The sequence below is a fragment of the Trichosporon asahii genome, assembly GCF_000293215.1.
Source record: "Trichosporon asahii var. asahii CBS 2479 unplaced genomic scaffold scaffold00015, whole genome shotgun sequence".
NCBI lineage: Eukaryota > Fungi > Basidiomycota > Tremellomycetes > Trichosporonales > Trichosporonaceae > Trichosporon > Trichosporon asahii.
The window spans coordinates 57,970-76,644 of NW_014040909.1; the positions used below are offsets into that span (position 1 = coordinate 57,970).

General features: G+C 58.2%; 7 protein-coding genes across 7 annotated transcripts; 5 read left to right on the forward strand and 2 right to left on the reverse strand.

Moving 5' to 3' along the window:
• Positions 1–166: 166 nt before the first annotated feature.
• Positions 167–3,286, forward strand: A1Q1_07540 (mitotic chromosome condensation-related protein; the record flags this gene model as incomplete). Its single annotated transcript, XM_014326935.1, has 8 exons — positions 167–479; positions 531–715; positions 783–889; positions 1,043–2,429; positions 2,500–2,591; positions 2,636–2,712; positions 2,754–3,033; positions 3,079–3,286. 8 exons carry the CDS (start codon positions 167–169, stop codon positions 3,284–3,286), a joined length of 2,649 nt encoding a protein of 882 aa, XP_014182410.1.
• A 414-nt stretch (positions 3,287–3,700) lies between these two features.
• A1Q1_07541 (uncharacterized protein) lies at positions 3,701–5,597 on the forward strand (the record flags this gene model as incomplete). Its single annotated transcript, XM_014326936.1, has 3 exons — positions 3,701–4,386; positions 4,436–4,553; positions 4,770–5,597. 3 exons carry the CDS (start codon positions 3,701–3,703, stop codon positions 5,595–5,597), a joined length of 1,632 nt encoding a protein of 543 aa, XP_014182411.1.
• Positions 5,598–5,759: 162 nt separating this feature from the next.
• Positions 5,760–7,002, reverse strand: A1Q1_07542 (isopenicillin N acyltransferase; the record flags this gene model as incomplete). The annotated part of the gene is made up of 2 exons (XM_014326937.1): positions 5,760–6,920; positions 6,967–7,002. 2 exons carry the CDS (start codon positions 7,000–7,002, stop codon positions 5,760–5,762), a joined length of 1,197 nt encoding a protein of 398 aa, XP_014182412.1.
• Positions 7,003–7,584: 582 nt separating this feature from the next.
• Positions 7,585–8,652, forward strand: A1Q1_07543 (ribosomal protein S11; the record flags this gene model as incomplete). Its single annotated transcript, XM_014326938.1, has 3 exons — positions 7,585–7,642; positions 8,014–8,082; positions 8,324–8,652. The coding sequence occupies 3 exons, from the start codon at positions 7,585–7,587 to the stop codon at positions 8,650–8,652; spliced, it is 456 nt and encodes a 151-aa protein (XP_014182413.1).
• A 374-nt stretch (positions 8,653–9,026) lies between these two features.
• Positions 9,027–10,763, reverse strand: A1Q1_07544 (uncharacterized protein; the record flags this gene model as incomplete). The annotated part of the gene is made up of 3 exons (XM_014326939.1): positions 9,027–10,395; positions 10,483–10,630; positions 10,670–10,763. 3 exons carry the CDS (start codon positions 10,761–10,763, stop codon positions 9,027–9,029), a joined length of 1,611 nt encoding a protein of 536 aa, XP_014182414.1.
• A 1,186-nt stretch (positions 10,764–11,949) lies between these two features.
• A1Q1_07545 (RNA binding protein) lies at positions 11,950–13,681 on the forward strand (the record flags this gene model as incomplete). Its single annotated transcript, XM_014326940.1, has 6 exons — positions 11,950–12,057; positions 12,361–12,437; positions 12,486–12,864; positions 12,973–13,179; positions 13,220–13,512; positions 13,564–13,681. The coding sequence occupies 6 exons, from the start codon at positions 11,950–11,952 to the stop codon at positions 13,679–13,681; spliced, it is 1,182 nt and encodes a 393-aa protein (XP_014182415.1).
• A 413-nt stretch (positions 13,682–14,094) lies between these two features.
• On the forward strand, positions 14,095–15,272 carry A1Q1_07546 (uncharacterized protein; the record flags this gene model as incomplete). The annotated part of the gene is made up of 2 exons (XM_014326941.1): positions 14,095–14,349; positions 14,538–15,272. The coding sequence occupies 2 exons, from the start codon at positions 14,095–14,097 to the stop codon at positions 15,270–15,272; spliced, it is 990 nt and encodes a 329-aa protein (XP_014182416.1).
• Between the last annotated feature and the right edge of the window lie 3,403 nt (positions 15,273–18,675).

Sequence of the window (18,675 nt, forward strand, 5' to 3'; positions counted from 1 at the left end):
CCAGTTGTTTTGAGACGGGGAAGGGTCGGCATTAGTCGCGGAATCTAAATTCCTAGACTCAACGTAAAGTAAGGCGCGTGTTGACATACGGATGTAAACAATCAGTTCACGATCTCAGATAACTGCTCCGTGTCAACAACAACCACCGACACTGCCAGCAACCACCATGGCGCCTCGTCGCCCCTCGATATCGTTCTTGAAGGACTCACTGCCAACGCTTGTCCCGCCCATATTCGATCAAGCGCAGGGAAGCATTGCAAACCATAGGAAGAACGCCGGCAACCTCCGAAAGATTCAAGAGCAATGCGCCAGCATCACGGAGGAGACGGACAAAGGCACCAGACTTATCGGCGAACGAGCCTTCAATTCGCTCTTCGTTGACATGGTCAATCGCGTCCTTCCTATCAAGAAAGGTGTGACTGTCGCTGATCGCATTGTCAAGTTTGTCTCAACCTTTGTCGAACTCACGACTGCCCAAGGTAAGCGAAACGGTCCTCTGGGAGGCTGACCTCACTCAGATGCCGAGGAAGAAGACGGAGACTCAATGTCTTCCCGATTCGTATCAAAGCTCCTGCGCCATCTTCTTGCGGGTATGGAGGCCAAGGACAAGAACGTGCGATTCCGTGTCACGTTGATGACCGCATCCCTGATCAATGGTCTCGGCGAGATTGAGTGGGTAGTCCCCAACGGCGCCGCTAACACCCAGCGACGAGCTGTTCGTGATGCTTCGAGAGTGCCTTCTTGAGCGTTCCCGGGACAAGGAATCCGCCGTGCGCGTGCAGGCGGCCCTAGGACTTGCGAAGCTGCAATCAGCGGATGATGAAGGAGATGATGATGAGGAATCAATCGCGCAAGTTCTACTTGACTTACTTCGCTACGACCCTGCCGCGTGAGTGAGCAAGCTTCTTCCAGGCTAACAGTACAGCGAGGTTCGTCGCGCTGCCCTTTATAATCTCCCACGCACCCAGGAGACGCTGCCGTTGATTCTCGCTCGCACGCGTGACATCGACCCAATTCTTCGCCGGACCGTGTACCAAGGCAGCTTGAGCTCTGCGTCTCTACCCAACGCGCGCTTTCTGTCAATTGAGCAGCGCGAGCAGGTTGTTCGCCACGGTCTGGGTGACCGTGAGCCGGCCGTGCGCAAGGCGACGGCTGTCATGTTGGGAGGCTGGCTGGATCAGGAGGACGTTGCCGGCGACCTCATCAGGTTCCTGGGCTTTTTCGATGTGGTCTCCAGTGAAGTGGCGGAGGAGGCGCTGCTCTCGATTTTCGTGACCCGCCCCGACACTCTGGAAGTCGAGTTCCCGGAAGAATACTGGCAAGAGCTCTCTCCCGAGAAGGCCTTCCTCGCCCGAGTGTTCGCAGAGCATTGCATGTCCTCGAAGGACGAGACTCGACTTGAAGACGCCATGCCCGTCGTGACCGCCCTTGCGTTCAAGACTCAAGACGAGTACAACCGCCTCGTTACACTTATTAACGACAACGACGACGAGGAAGAAGACGCGGCGGCGCAAGAGGCGGCCTTCATTGTCGGCGAGCTGCTCCGTCTCGCAATCAATATGGATTACGCAGACGAGATTGGGCGTCGTAAGATGTTTCAGCTATCCCGAGAGATGATCTCCCAACCCAATCTGCCCGAGCCGCTCATCCCTCGTTGTATGGATGTTCTCAGCAAGATCTCCACGGGCGAGAGGGATTTGATCCGCCTCATCGTCGATGTGGTGACCGAGCTGCGGGAAGGTGACGGCGACGTTGAGATTTCTGAGGCCAGCCGGTCAGTTACCGCGACACCGATCCGTCCAGCTCGTTCTCAGCCCGACGATCCTGAAGCCATCATGCGTGCCGCTATCATTGACATGCGGTGTCTTCTGATTTGCACCTCGCTGCTCGAGCGTGTGAACACCCCACTCCAGGAAAACTCCGTCTTCCACGGGCTCCTCCCGGATCTCATCGTCCCCGCAGTCCGAAACACGCATGAACCCGCGCTGCGCGACCAGGGCCTGGTGTGTCTCGGCCTCTGCTGTCTCATCGACGAGAAGATGGCGATCAACTCGTTCGGTCTGTTCATCCAACAGCTGAATGCTGCTGATGATGAGCTCAAAGTAAAGGTGGTTCAAGTTATTTTCGACCTGCTTATGGTACACGACATAGGCACTCTTGTTGCGCGGACAGTACCGGCGGATCGCGTACTGGAACTCGTTCGCCATATGCTCGCGCAGGATGCCCCCGAAGTGCAGGCAGTTGCGTGCGAAGGCGTTACCAAGCTGATGCTCGCGGGTATGATTGAGGATGAGACTACCCTTCAATCGCTCGTGCTGCTGTATTTTTCCCCCGAAACCGCCGACAACCAGCCGCTCCGCCAATGTCTCACGTACTTCCTTCCTGTCTATTGTTACTCGTCTGTCGCTAATCAGTGCCGGATGCTGAATGTAAGTGTTCGGCCCAACACGGGGTTCTGACCCTCAGATCTTCTCCGACACCTTCACCATGCTGGCACAGCTCGGCGAGGAGTTCGAACACGCAGCTGATCTGCTACCTCTGAGCCAGATGGGGCTCATGATGGTAGACTGGCTCGATCCTGAGAAGGCAGTGTGAGTCTGTCCGCCGAAGAACGCTCGCTGACATGGAGTGAAAGCGAAACGAACGTTGACCACAACATCCATTTGGCGCTAGCCATCGAATTGGTCAAGACGCTCCTCAGCGAGACATCTCGTAAGCCGCCTGTTGCTCTGCATCAATCGCGCTAACCTAAGACGATGTGCGCAAGACGCTGGCTGGCTTCCTGTCGAAACTTAGTCTTCCTGACTCGGGGCAGGCCGATACATGGAAGACGAAGGCTCTCTTTCAGCTCATCGCAAGTCTCAAAGAGAAGCGGCCTATGTCTGATGCAGCCTCACGTAACGCGATCACACGGTTCGAAGCCTCTTTGATCAAGCGCTACCCTGAGTTGGAAGGTTATGATGAAGACGCCTTCCGCGGAGAAGGAAAAGTGCACGAGGGGACGAGCGAGCTGTTCGGGTTCATCGATGATGTGTAGGTGCCAACATAAGGTCCCCGAAACGCAGCTAACAGATCAAGTGAAGAGGATGCTGCAACGCCCGAACGCACCCGGAGGTCGAGCCGTGCGACATCACGAGCACGATCAATGTCAGTCCAGACCTCTGACTCAGACGCGACACCTGTCAAGCCGCGGCCCAAGAGGAAGCCGGAGCCAATTCAGGAGGAATCCTCTGTGGAGGAGGAAGAGGACGATGATGACGTTGAGGGCCTATTGGATAGCGAGTAGTCTTTCGAATCCGCTTGTACCTGTATGAAATCGCTTGTGTCATTATGTTATCAAGGTGTGAGAAAGTGACAGGTAAGCTCGCTGCATGCGTCGTTGACCGAGCGCCGAGGCTGCGGCCTGCATAAATAGCAGTGCCGATGTTGTGATTTAGCCCCCCCTCTTCCCTCTTGGCCCTCCTCAGACTAAGCCCTGAGCCGCCGCCCACCGTGTGCGCCGTTTGCGTGTACGGCTCCGACTTTTGAAGCGCAGCGCAAGACGTATTTGACTCCGTTGTTGCGGGGGGGTGGCTTGACTGTTATTGCCACCTGCGTCACCCGTGACCTCGCCAGACCGCCTGGCCGCCAGGCAGGCCTCCACTGCCTCCACCCACCGTACCACCCATCCGTCTACCAGTCTCCGCACTCCTTCCACATCATGCTCGACTTACCATCACCCCAAGCAAACCATCCAGCAAATCACGACGAGGTAGTTCGTTCGCCGGGTCTGACGAGCCTGTACTCCCTTCACCCCTTGCATGGCAGTATGGCCGCTCCACTTTCCCCCGGAGGGGTTGTCACCGAAACCACGCCCCTGATTGCTTCGACCTACTCAACGGTTGGGGAGTATCTGGAAACCAGGGCCCAACACATGCTCCAACAGGCTGCGCGGAACGAACTCCAGCTGGATGACCCGGAGGACGTCGACTTGACGCATGAGTTCGCCTCGGCGCTTTACGCTCTCCACATTGTTGAACGACACGATCGGGCGCGCGGTTCAGCCAGAGCCGCGGCATACAGGGCCAGCGAAACCGCCCGCGTCAGGACCGATCTCAAGGATTACGCCGTCTGCTGCCTCAACATGGCGATGGCATACATGGGTACTGGCGACGAGGACAAGGACGACAATGATGACGACGTACTGGTCGTCACGAGGCCTTTGGCGCTTAAGCCGGGCAAGGCTACGAATGGTGAGTTCAAGCTGGGCAAAAGGAGCAACAGACCCTGGTTGTTTGCGCCTCCGCGCCATTCCGGGTCAGACGCCATCGTCTCATCGGGGCTCGACGCCCGTGGCAGCGCCGCCGAAGAAGCCCGTCTCTCCATGTGCTCGTCTCAGACGCTGATGTACATGCAGTGGCTGCCTTGCTGTCTCATCACACAACCCCGGGAGCAGTCATCGAACACCCGCTCGTGCGTGCTTTACTTCCTCGAGCATGGAGCCGCTCTCGCCGCTCTCGGCAAACGCCAGGGCGAGGCTTGCGGTCAATCCTGGACAGCGCAGTGACACCTGCGTAAGTATCCCCCGCTGCTTCGCATTGACAAACACCAGGCGCGCCCACTTCATCGAGCTCCTCGGTCAGCTGGTCTTCATTGCTCTGACTTTCGCCACGGCCTTGATACCTGACACGGCCATCGGACCCGACCATTCACTGCCAGTGACAATTGTCTGGTGTGTGTGGGCGTGGTGCAGCTTCCTGGGAGTGAGTTGAGCTAAATCGTTAAAATAGCATTCTAATCATCAGTCGATTGTCGATGCCTTTGCCAGACGACGCGGTCCATCATCGACGGCACACCTGCTGCTGATGCTCCCTGCTCAGCTCAGTGGCATCTTCATCTTCATTTGGCGCGATTTCGCCGTTTTCCTTCGCCTGCTTGCGATCCCGATGTCGACGCTTGCCATTGTGCTTCCCAGCTGCCCGAGCCTGCCATTTTTGACGCCCCAGAAGCTTCTCCCTTTGTCGACTCTCCTGGGGGGAATTCTCGCCCGAGGAGCGAAGGCAACCGCGCTGTTGGTTCCGCTGTCGCTCGGTCTATGGGCAATCTACGCATTTTCGCTGAACGGGAAGGTCTGGGCCGTCATTGAGAGCTCTGGCGACGTCGACATCACGGGTAACGGTGATCCGATCGATGTCGGTCGTGCGCCGTTTGAGACTCGTGTCGCTCTCCTGATCACGTTGATTCTGGTGATCGTTCTCAGCGCTTGCCTCTCGATCATCCGTGCGATGGCACCAGGCAACGACACGCACGATGGAACGTGGGAGGCAGAGTACGGTGAAGGCATCGCGCACACTGCGCGACGAGCATTGGCAGCTGGTGTCGCTCGTTACCTCCCGGCCAGTGTGGACGCCGCGCCGGCAGCCGTTCCTTTGCCTGTGCCCCTCAACGTCCTCATGCTTCCGTACGACTTCCTGAATGGAGCTTGGCGGGTCGTCACGCTCGGCAGGGGTCACCCTCCCTTCGCCCTCCGCCGTGCGCGGGGATGGATCAGCTTGGGCATTGTTGCCGCCATGTGCTTGATCATCACCCCTGTCGCCGTCTTGATGCCCAAGTGGTGAGATGTTGTAGTCGAAGTCATGGCCTCGGGCTCTGTTGAACCTTCGCGTGTATTCCCTAACGTTACTAGACCCTCTTTCAGACAACTAGCTGCTCACACGTATAATATGCTAAGAGACGATGCCTGAACATTTGCATGGAAAACTGCTGACTTGTAACTTATCTTAATTCGGGCGGAGCGTGAACTCTTCTCCGTCATTAATTGGCTTGCCCTCCTTCACCTTCGCAACATTGTTGCGCAGGTCCATGATGATACTGAAGATGGTCTCACTTCCAGCAGCGCCATCGCGGCAGATAGACCCAGGGAACCCCTCCGTGTCCTTAAGCCAAGTCCACACAGTGTCAAGGACATTCTCATCATCCTTCAACCCGCCCAGACTCTGCGTGACAAGCTTGGAGATCCGGGCTAAGCGCGCCGGCGAGCCGGGCATCTGGTTCGTACCGAGCCTGACACCAGGATGCTCTTCGATGTAGTGGTTCGAGTGGACGATGGCGTCCCACTCACCCACATCGATGTGGCGCACGCGGGCGGTATCAATATATGACGTCTCGAGACCAATCGCCTGCGAGCCGTCCGAGATGATGATATGGCCGGCGGAGGCGACGCCGAGCTTCTCCAGGCGCGAGGCGAGGAGCTCGGCCGTACCAGGGGGAGCGAGGAGCTTGGATCCGCCGTTGGCGTGTCCATTTGTCTTCCCTTTTGCGTCGCCGTTGGCATGGCCGTTCGTCGTTCCGTTCGCGTACCCGTGCACACTTCCGTTTGCATGTCCGTCCGCTGTCCCGGCGTGCTTCACAGCCTCCTCGCCCGCCCAGTCGAGGACCTTCCTGAGCGCGATGTGGACCGGAATGCGGGTGGAGTCGACGCCGAGCGCCGCGATAGCATTGAGAGTCGTGCCGACGCCGGCCGAGAGCCCGATCTTACCGATGATACCTGCCTCCGTTACAATGGAGAGATCCGGTCTGCCCTCACGGCGGATCGTCATCTGGACGATGTTTCCCTTCTGCGCTCCCTTCCAGTCCCAGTTCTGGGACAGGATGCCGTTCCGCGGTCCATGAATGGCAAACGCGGTGCAGCCATCGGTATAGAGACCGAACGCCACTTCGGTACGCACGTTCAATGCAAGAATCGTCTCCTTCGAGAGCTCGGAGCCTGCCGCCAGACCCTCAAGCTCCTCCAGAATTTCCGGGTAAGACTCGCGCAGCAGCGGAAGCCACTCGGCAGCCTTCGTCTCGACCGCGTCCCACGGCAGCTTGGCGGTCTCGCGGAAAAAGGCCTGATAGAAAGCCAAGGTACCGTGCACCCGTGACTTGGCCTGCGTGCCGTGCTGATACCCGATCTATCGTCAGCATCTAAAGCAGGAGGAGGCATACCTCGTAGGGCGTTCCCGAACACTCAATTCGCAGCATCGTTTGTTATTGTTGGACTGAGCAAGCAGCAGTTGCTCGTCGCGGTCCGTTCTTATATTGATATGTGCCCACTTCCGGACGTCGCATAACCCGCGGTTCGGAGGCTCGGACTTGGCCGATGTAGTGCAGATCCAACTAAGTTTAGACCCCAAGGAAAGAGACAACGAAGGTGTGTTGAACGTCGTGCTTAGCCTTCAGTGGAAACGAAAGCAGTCGCTGAGGTGGCATTAGCGTCTCATAACCGTCATCGCTTGAGCTCTCCTCATCATCGTTGAGCATGACGCATCCTGCACCTATATCGTACATCACACATTCGATCAAGCTCGCCGGGAGTCACGTGTCTCGGAACGACGCTGCCGGCCACGCGAAACAAATCAGCGCCACCGACCATAATGCCGATCGGTATTAGCCACGTGCAACGTTTGGGACACCCAAACTTGTCCAAACTCTTACAACGAGCATTGCCAGCCAAAATTTGGTCCCGTTATGCAGCAGGCAGGCTCACTTGGGTAGGCGGAAACTGAGACGTCTTCTTCATCCTTCAACGTCTACGCAAAAACCCACCAGGGACCAACAACCACCATGGAGATCGAGAAGTACTACCGCAAGCAGCGCATCTTCAACGCCCAGAAGGCCAAGGGTGAGTCTTTACTCGCCGTCCGACCGACACAAAACGACCCTCAGCGACTTTGAAACGACTTTCGAGAGAGGGAGGGAAGATTTGTGCTCGGTCTTTGGACGACGAATTTGTGATCGCGAGGAAGGCTTGATGCTGACGCTATACTTCTTTCTCGACCGCCCGCGACGATCTCGATCTTGTGCTTTTGTTGCTTTTGGATATGCGTTCTCTCACGCTCTGTCTACGATGTTTCGATGGCTTGCAAATCTATCGTTGGATATTGGACTTGGAATCGATCTTGAACTCAATCTTCGGCCTCGACTCGTCTGTGTATCGGAACCTGTGATGGCCCGCTTGCTTTCTCTGTCGGTGTCTGTGGTTACCGCGATCAGGCGGCAAGGTTGCCCCCAAGACCAAGCGCTGGTACAAGGACGTCGGTCTCGGCTTCAAGACCCCCTCTGGTGAGTTCACCACGCCAGGCGCGCGCAAGTTTTCGAACGGAAAGCCACGGATGTTTGGAAAGGGGCATTGAAGCGGGATTGCAAAGGATTGCATGGTCGAATCGTGATTGAGAAACTGCCATCCGATCTCGATCCACCTTTCAAATCGGCACGCGACTGTGTTCCTATCGACATACTTTTCCTGGAAGCGAGATGCCCACGCTGGTGGTGTGACATGATTAGTTGAGCTAACCATTCGCAGAGGCCATCAACGGCACTTACATCGACAAGAAGTGCCCCTTCACCGGCGAGGTCTCGATCCGTGGCCGTATCCTCACTGGTGTCGTTCACTCCTCGGGCAAGATGACCAACACCATCATCCTCCGCCGCGAGTACCTCCACTTCATCCCCAAGTACCGCCGTTACGAGAAGCGCCACAAGAACCTCGCCGCCCACGTCTCCCCCGCGTTCCGTGTCGAGCAGGGTGACACCGTCACCGTCGGTCAGTGCCGTCCTCTCTCCAAGACTGTCCGTTTCAACGTCCTCCGTGTCGCCAAGAACAAGGCGGCCAAGGGCTTCAACAAGTTCTAAGTTAGCCGGCTTAGGGTACTTGGTGTAGGTTATGCATTGGCATCTTTGGCGTAGCAATCTAGAGCGATGGATATCTTGACTAATCGGCAGGAGGAAGGTGTCTGCGGAGCTGCGCTCGTTCGGTTCAGAATGCTCTGCCAGTACCGGTCAGCGCATTGCAGCTATCACAATCTCATCTTTCAAGCTGCACAAAGGGTCGCATATGACTACTAAAGGCCGTCACCATACACACGAGAGGAATCGCACTGGGTGTTTGGCGGAGGCTGAGTCCGGCTGGGTCAGACTGAGTTCAAACACCGCTACATCACATTACGCATCACCGACTGATCGCGCCCTATATGTACAGATAACTACAGGTATCTGAAGACACGTCTCTACTGCTTGCGCCCACAGCAGGATCCCAGCATCCCCCCACGGTGCAGCCCATGGAGCACAGTGGCGAGGACGCGGCACACCTCGCATTCCAACGCGCAATCATGCTCGGCGTGGTACTCGGGCTTCATGCCGCCTTGCTGTCCCTGCTGCAGTGCCATAAGCGCTGGCAGGAGGGAAGCGAGACCACCGCCGGCCAAAGCTGCCAGGGTGGGGCTGACGCCGACAGGTTTGAGCTCGGCGGGCTCGTCGGAAGACTTGTCGTGAGCGTGCGGCTCGATCGCTTCAGTTTGAGCTGCTGCCTCCCTGGTAGCGACGAGCTCGGTCATGGTCCCGCGGCCCGTGATCTGCTCCTCTTCAGTCTTCTTCAGGGTAGTTGCTTGGATGGCAGTGATGATGTTGCCAACTGCGTCGCTCTTCTGCTCCAGCTCGGTCTCCTTTGGCAGCTGCTCGGGCTGCTCAGGCAACTGAGCGAGGGGCTCTGTCCTCGGAGAGTCCTTCGTGGGCTCCTCCTTCTGGAGGCTCAGGTCGGCCTCAGTGCCGACTGTCGCCGAGGCAGACCCCGGTGCACGAGCTTCTTGCGAAGGAGACGGTGTCCTAGTCTTCAGGATGAGGCCAGAGTCAGACTTCAGACCGTCATGGCGGGGCGTCTCATCCTCTGGGCCCGCGTCCTCGACGCGGATTGCGTATCGCGAGCTGCTGGGATCAGGAGCGACCGGCGTTTTTTCCCGCTTGAGCGGCACATGGTTGGGGAACAGCTGCTCAAGGGACGCTCCCGCCTTGCTTCTGCGGCGGCGCATGGGCTGGAAACCATCTTCCTCCCTAGTCTCCTCCGGCCCCAGGCCATGGTCGAGGAATTTGTCGAAACCTGATGGGAGTTGGATCACTTCATATTCTGATCCCGTCTCCGAGGGACGGGGCGACGGGCGCATTGCGCCCTTCCCCTTGTCCTTGCCTGTGTGCGCGGGCTTGGTAGTTGGAGGAGTTGGGGGCGGAGTGGCGAGAGCCTCCTCATCGGGTGGTGACTCTGACAGGATGGCAAGCCTCTTCTGCGGGGGTCGTGTTCTCTCGCGTGTGGATCGCTTGCGCTTTCGAGGCTTCTCGCGCTCCTTGCCCTTCTCCAACTTGACGGCATCATCGTTTGAGCGCACGGAGATGATCTCGTCCACCTCGTCGGTCTTCGAGTCGAAAGGCGAATATTGTGGTAGCTGAAGATTCGCACCGCTTTCGGGCTCCGCATTGGCTGTGCTCCAAGTCGGAGCCGTGATGACCCCCTTGCCAGCCGAGGAGGGCGGGGTCGGAAGAGCATGGGCGGTGCTGGTGTTTAAACGTGGCGACGGCGTGCGCAGGTCGACAACCTCACCGGCGAAGCTTGAAGAATCAGGCTTGCCGTACGACGCCGTGCCGATCTTCTTCCACCGGCTGTCGTCAGCTGAAGAATGGCATTTTCATTCTCACCTGCGACGGCGCGAGCTCTTCGTGGCTTGGCCCCTGCCCGCTTCTGTCGCTTGCTTCCTCTGTTGCGGTCGAGGAGCAGGGGCTGTAGATGCGTTGACGGCTGACGGTCTCGGTGGTCGGCCGCGTTTGCGGGTGGGGATCCAACCATCTGCCGTGCATCAGCGTCAACCTCGTCTCTTTGGCTCACGTTGTTTGATCATGTGCGTTCGAAGCGTTGTCGTGCTCTTCAGAGTCTTGGGACACTCAGAGCAGAGCAGCCTCTCGGTCCGGGTTGTAGCCATGGCTGTGGATGGTGAAGGGAGACTGACTGATTAGTGAAAGTGAGAGAGAACAGAACGAATGAAGCGACAAGGAATCCCTTGTGAAGTCTACCGTGAGCCCGCTGGGAGCTTGCGCTCGCTGTCGCCCCTTTGTGAGGGCGAGCATCTGTGTGTTGTGTGCGGAGAGGGCGACGGTGTGTGGATCGAAGTGCGCGCACACGAAGTGACGCGCGTATGATGACACGAGACAAAACATCACACGATTGAGGACGAGGAAGACATCTTGATGAAGACATTAAGCCAAAAACAGAGATACGAAAGGAACACGGTAGCTGGCGAGATTGAGATCGCTATATCTTCAAGGAGGGTCCGAGTGGAGGTCATCGGCAGCAGCGGCCAAGTGCAGCCCAGGGCCGACAAGCATAGGTCTTGGAAGGAGGGATCAGCCCTCTACGTCATGTGATTTGGTCCTGACACTGCGTTTGTAATGGTCACGTGCGCCAAGATAAAGAGCGAATTGGCTTGAGCGCTTAATCCTAATGGACCTGGCCGGTTCCTTTGAAAGTTGTTATCCGCGGACCGCCGGTCCAGGGCCATGTCAGGCAGAATAAGGCAGACCCAGCAGGGATTCACGGTCACTGGATCAATGACTGGCTGTTGGGCTGGGCATCACGTCCCCCTCTGCCCTGTCATGGGTTGCAGCTATGACGCTGCTGCATCCGATGGGAAGGGTTGCAGTGGCCACCCATTCCCAGCAGCTGCGGCCAGGCGCTGCCTGCATACGAGCCGAACATTCGAAGCAGCCAGCCAGAGAGCGCCAGCAGCATAGTCCCATTCCTGAGCCGACCCAGTCAGGACTCTCACCCAGCAGCCAGTCGTCGTAGATTGCGTGCGATCTCACCCTCAACCCCCGGACTCCCCACCCCCCCGGCTCGCGGCTCAGGCGATTCAGGCGGCATGACCGCTCGCGGCCAGGCCACCTCCCATCCACCCAGCCAGTGTCCGTCCACTGTCCGGTCCCCCACCGTCGATGCATCGCTCTTCTCTCTTCCTCTCTCTCCTTCTTCCAGCCTCTTCAAGACTACTCAAGAGCAGCACACCCATCACACACAGAGCAAACACACGCTCCCCGCTTCCCCCACCACTTCACCCAACCTGCTAACAAGCGCGCACGACTACCTCGCGTTAACCGCCGCGATCGACCAACATGTCTACCACCACTGAGACCCAGAACAAGAACGGCCAGGACAACGCCGCCGTCGCTGCCGACTCTACCGCTAGCACTCAGCCCACCCCCGAGGTCGAGGGCTACAGGGTGAGTTCCAAGTACAATCAGCGTGTCCACATCACCATGCCTTCCCTCCTTGTCTCGCATCGCAGTGGCCAGCGGCGACTCAGTGCCGTGTTGTCAACATGCTTTCTTATCTTGAAATTTCCGTTCGAGCGTCTGTGCAGTCACATTGCCCTTGGCGCATAGGCCGAGTTCACGTTGGTCGGGGGTCTTCCCCATTGCCGCTTGGCGCAGAGTGAGATGTAAGGCAGGGGAACCGACCACATCTCAAACAGACCGCACTCCCACATAGCCGCGCCCTGTGCAGCGCCCACTGATACTTCCCAGGTCTACGTTGGAAACCTTGCCTTTGCTGCCACCGAGGCCGAGGTCCGCGAGCACTTCTCTAAGGTTGGGGGTGAGATGTGAGTCTATCGCCGCTTTGCCCTTTGCGTTTCTCTCTGACCACCAAGCCTCTCGGTGATCCTCCCCACCCGGTTCAAGAGCCGCCGCCCCGCCGGTTACGCCTTCGTCACGTTCAAGGACGAGGCTGACGCCAACAAGGCTGTTGAGACCCTCAACGAGACCGAGATCGGCGACCGCAAGATCCAGCTCCAGGTCGCCCGCTCGAAGGAGGAGAACGCTGAGCGCAAGGCCGAGATCCTGGCCAAGCGCAAGGAGGCAGCCGACGCCAAGCGCAAGGAGAACGCTGAGCGCAAGGCCGCGGCTAAGGCCGCCAAGGACGCTGAGAAGGCCCAGTCTAGCGCCCAGGCTGGCGGCGACACGACTGCCGTTGAGTCGGACAAGTCGACGTCCAAGGCCACCAAGTCCAAGAAGAAGAAGGCGACCAAGGTATGGTTCAACTCGGGGGTTCTGTGCACGAAGTCCGCATTGCGCCTCTGGCGCATGCGGCGTGCGCCTGCCGTCCGTAGCCCCACGTAGTCAGCTGATGATAACCAGACCAAGAACAGCGGACGCCGCCGGGGGCCTGACGACGACGACGACACCGCTGTCGAGGACGACAAGGACTCGTCCAAGGCAGTGTCCAAGAAGAAGACCCCCAAGGATGCCCGCATCGATGGGGGCGATGAGGACAAGGAGGCCAAGCCCAAGAAGGAGCCCAAGGAGCGCAAGCCCCGCCTTCAGCTGACTGGCGAGAACTCCAAGGTGAGAGACGGTGGACTGTGCGTGCCATTAACCATCGCAGAACACTGTCTTCGTTGCCAACCTTCCCTTCACCGTGGATGATGAGAAGCTTGCCGAGCTGTTTAGCAACCTCTCGATCAAGGTCAAGTCGGCTCACGTCATCAAGGGCATTCGTCGACTCCCCGGTCGCCGCCCTTTCCGCGGCTCGAAGGGTTTCGGTTTCGTCGAGCTCGAGGACCCCTCGCAGCAGGACGAGGCTGTCGAGAAGATCAACGGCTCTAACATCGGCGACCGCAAGGTCACTGCCAAGGTTGCGCAGGAGATGAAGCCTATTGAGGAGATCCAGGCCGAGCAGTGAGTCGATCATTTCTGTTTACTGTGTGGATGTATTTACTGACTGCGCAGGGACAAGAAGGACAAGGAGGAGGCTGCCAAGTCTGGCGGTGCTACGCCCACTCCCGCTGAGCCCGCTACGTCCAACGCTGCGGCCTCCCCTGCGCCCGCGACCGCCACGGCCGCTTGAGCATCTTCCTGGGCAGTGAATATTGTACGCAGCAGTTAGATCTGCTGATCCATCATTTGTATATAGTAAACCAGCATTTTCCTGTTCTCTCGGACGTTTGTGAGGGTCTCGCGAGTTTTGTACTACTGCGTTCCATTATCATGAGCATGCAGAGAGAATATACGAGTAAAGTGGTGATCGGTGGTGAAGTTATCGACAGCATTCGTCATAGGCCAGGTCCGACTCGCGTCATAGACGTCGACACGTCGCATCACAGCGTATTTGACTGTAGTAATGTCACGTGCTGTGGATCCAGTGGAGGGCCAGTATCTGGGGCGCCGACCGGCTGTGGTGTTGCCATCGCACAACCACAGACTTGAGGAAGGCACTTTGCGACAGCCTGCTCTTCTTTCGACACCATCGATTCTGAGACCATGTCGGCTCCGTCCCAATCGACCGACACCCCGGCGCTGTCGGCGCAGCAGCAGCAGCCCGCAGACGCCCCGCCAGTGTATGGCTCGCCTCCGTCGGACTTTGAGGCGCAGCAGCCGAAGAACATGGATGGCCAGCCCGAGGGCGGACCGCACGTCATGTCTGCGACGGACCAGAATGACGGAAACGACGCCGCTGCGGAGGCGCTGGTGCGCGAGTTCGAAGCGTACGACTTTGGCAACGACGCCGAGTTCCGGGTACGTTGAGAGGGTCGGGTACTTGAGCAGGTGGCAGGGCGGGGCGCCTTGGCGTCGCAGGGGTGGGGGGGATCTGGGGCCTCCACTACTCCGGTGCCGGTGTTGCACCACACCCCGTGTTGCAGCCGAGAGCGCGCCAACCACGCTCCCCGGCCAAGCTATGTGTTTCTCGCGAAGCTGACAAACAGAAAGGACTTCCGGCGATTTTGAAGCAAGCCAAAGGCAAGTCTGCGGACATTGACGCAATCATCGGCCGCGCGCAATGGTTCTACTTCGGCAAGTTGCGCGGCGTATCGGTCCCCTTCGAAGTGTATCGCAAGTACAGAAAGGGCGAGCTCGAGTCGCGCCCAATGGGCACGAACAAGAAGTTTGGATCTCTCATGTCGGGCGGCCAGGGAGCTCCCTCTGGCTCGCCTTCGTCTGGATCCGCGCCGACGCCTGGATCGCAGAGTGGACAGGGACCATCAGGCGCTGGGGCCATCGGCGCGGCTGCAGGCGGCGCGACACAGTCGCAGGCTCAAGCGGACCAGGCGGGCAGGAAGGGTTCGGTCAGCGTGCATGGCGAGGGCATCAGTGTCGTGTCGGCCGAGGATGATGTCGCGGTCACGCGCGCCGCGGTCGTGGTGGAGAGCTCTGGCGTCCAGGCTGCGGGGACGGCGGGCGAACCCAGTAACGACATGCCGTTCGACCAGGTCGTTCGCCTCATCCAGGAAGGTCGCGCGAACGAGGTCCCTCGCAAGGAGATCCCGGAGGGTCTGAACGACGAGCCGGCGAGTGAGAGCAAGATGGCACCAAGGAGGAAGCCCTGGGAGACTGCCTCAACTTCGTCTGTTCCCGCGGCATCCAACGACACCCCCAGCCAAACCGCCGGCTCAGCTCAACCTCAGGGAGAAGCCGCCCAGCAGCAGGCTCCGGCACAGTGAAGAATTAGTGAATACGTAGCAAACAGGAACTCTATAGAACTAGGCCGTAAGGCAAATGCCAAATGTACATCTAGCGACTCGTCGATGACTGGAAACTCGCAATCCTCCCTCAGAAGTTTAGCATCCGCAGGGGCACTCCATTCCCTCCTCGAGAAGGCCCTCGACGCGATCTGCCCGTTCAGCGACCTTGTCGATGGCGGCGCGGAGGATGGCTTTCTGGCCTGAGATAGTCAGCTCACATGCACGGTGTTGTTAGCTGCATGGGGTTCCCGAGTAAGGAAGGATTCTGAAACAACTCACCGTCGCGGTACACATTGCAATCGCGAACGACCTCGGGACGGCATCCCTCAGTCTCGACCTCTCCAATGGCCGCGAGCTTCCCCTCGAGCATGCTCCCCAGCATACCGAGCACCTCGGCCTCGAGCTCGAGCTCAGCCTCCTCGTGAGCATGTGCCGCGTGCTCATCCTCGTCCTCGTCATGGTCGTGCTCGTGCTCGCCCTCACCGCCGAGCAGAATGCGGACAACCTTAAGCAGCTCTCGCGGCAGCTCTCCATCCGTACCGACCACAAAACGCTGGGTCATGTCGAGCTTCTCTCGCTCAAGCTTCGCCAACACATCAGGAGGAGCAGCGCCGCCCAGCTTCAAACCCAGGGTGTCGTCGGGGTTTGGAGACAGGGTGAAGGCGTATCCGTGCAAAAGCTCCTCATTCGGTTTCGGGCCGTAGTTGTTGAGGATCTGGTCGGATGCGGAGATGGGAGAACCCGCGACGAAGTTGACCGATTCCACTTCGACAGGAGAGGAGCCCGACAGCCATGTGATCTTTGTCCCACGGGCGTCTTGGGTTAGCTAAGCATCGGGGGCACTGATAGCTTATGCCAGTCGAGCGGAAGGTCCGAACGAGGGTTGAGGATGGGAGCTGGGAAGTGGTGGGGACTCACGATTGAGCAGGTCCAGTCCGGGCGCCAGAACAGGCTCGGATTCGCGGAGACCTTTGGCCGCCTCGCCCGTCAGTAGCATGTTCGGGAATGAGCGCGAGGAGAGATACGTCCCAACTGCGAGGTATCTGTCCCTGTTGCTGTCAGCACCATCCCCTTGGATGCACTTACCAAGTCAAGCCCTTATCGAGCTCCTGCACACGCTTCGACTCCTCCTGCCACTGTCGTTTCCGCTCTTGCGACCCGGGAAGCAAATTCGTTCCCGTCAGCAGAGCCAGCTCCTTCTCGGTGTAGTACAAGGGAGTGATCGGCGGTGGGGGAAGGGAGTCGATATACGGTCCGTGAGCGAGCGCATCGCTGCTGTCAGCTACGCAAAGGCAACAGAAGCTGTGCTTTCCCTTCCTTCTAAAGCGGGTGGGCGTGCAATACATACTGCGTCTCCTTCTTGTCCGCATACACCCAGTGCAAGCCAACGTAAGCCGCGATCAGCATGCGCGCGGACCAGTCTTCAAAGCTCTGCTCCGGGTGGATCTCCTCCAGCGCACGCTTAGCCACCACTGAAGAAATGGCCAGGTCACATGGACACGAAATGAGAACGGCGTCGGCCTCGATTGGGGACGAAGCATAGAGACCGATTCCGCTGTCCTTCTCTGTATGTGTCAGTCGTCGGGCGGGATCTGAGAGAAAGGAGGAGGACATACCATCTCGTACCTCGGCCGAGGGGTGGACGTAGCCGCCTTTCTGCTGAAACCATGCCAGGAAGGAGTGCACGGCGTCCAGGGACATGATGGTGTAGTGGGAGGTATATGGCGGTACAGTCGAGTCATCTTGCGGACTTTTTGGAGGGTACAGATCCAAGGACAAGACGTGCTGATAACGCACGTGGCTGTGGGGCTCCAGTGTCGAAGTTGTCCCATGTCTGGAGATTTACCGAGGGCATAACTCGTACGGATGATCAAGTGAACCTCGAACGCCGAGGTGGCTCTAGGATAGGAAGATAGGTGAGCTCTTGCTTCTCGAACATATCGGGCAGAGCAGAATGCGTAGTGGGTCTTTTGCATCTTCAGCGCTGGGAGCGGTGGCTGATGACGGTAAACCCCACCCACGGATGCTAGCACAGATCCAAGCTACATTCCATTCCATCTTCTCTTTAACAAGAACCACCAATGGGCCAACTGGTGTTCTCCACTAACGTACTTTGCGGGTACTGATACAACGCAGGAAGAAACGGCAACATCGAGCTTGAGGCCTAGTCCTGGTTGAACCTAATCTGCTTCAAGATTGATGATCTAAGACCTCCATAACGATCTAATGATCTTAGTTGATGACACTAAAAGTACAATAGGATGACCAAGAGACGAGCTCGAACCACGACTATGATGCCAGGAAGCTTAGGGCCTCGTCCATGGCCTCGTCGACAGTCTGCTGAGACACAAGCGTGGGCAGCGGGCGCCGCTCGGCGCCGGAGCGGCGCCGTGACACCCCGAGCCGAGTTGAATCGCGAGGCGGTCGGCGAGTTCCGGGTCGAAGGGTGTGGGCAGGAGATTACTGGCGTCGTACATCTCTGGCTCAACATACTTCAGCATGTTCAGCAAGGCCTCCATCTCGGCCCCTTCTTGGGCAAGCTCCGACGGGGAGGCGACGAGGTCTTGCCGGGGTTGGGAGAAGTGGCTGTCTCCGTGGGGCCCCTTTGGCAACACGAGGGTAACGAACCAAGGCTGCAAGTCAGCTTGGGTCACGCGTATAGAGACTCAGAGTACTCACCGGTTATTTTGAACGCCGTCTGACAGTTCATGATATCGGCGACGAATCTGCTGTTCACCTGCGAATGGTCGTGGTGATTGATCGTGTCGCACGTCTGCAGTGCGATTTGCGCCTCCACCTCCACCGCGGTAGCAAGGGGGAACAGCAGAAACCGTTCTTGTAGGCACATCCAGAACGCTCGATACCCAGACTGGTACACGAAGCGGACAACTTCCCAAGGCACAATCACCTGGTACTGAACAACACGCACAGCAGGGGCAGCAAGAAGCTGCGTGTGCGAAGAAGCTGAAGCAGCAGTGGGCGTCGTCACGGGCACTTGGGAGACGGGGTAGGTGGACATCGTGAGAGAGCTTGAGGAGATGAAGTATGTGTGTGAAAGGAGTGGGAGCAGAATGTGGGAGACGTCGGGGCCGTTGTTGTTGACTTTGACGCCGTAAATCTCTCTCTTGTATGCGCACTCCTAACATGGCGGGGCCGTCAACATCGGTTCTGAGGCTCTGCCCCCCACTATCATGCCCCTGCCGTGCACCGCTCTCCGCTTGCTCTCTCGATGTGCTCTCGTCCTTCCCCCGTAGCAATGCAGTCAGGTCTGGAGGCCGATAAAAGCTACACCGCACACCTGAACCTCCGTTTCTGGTGATGCACGCTCGCGTGGACAGAAAGCTTCCTAAGGTGTATCGTAGTGCGACGCTAGAACGAAACG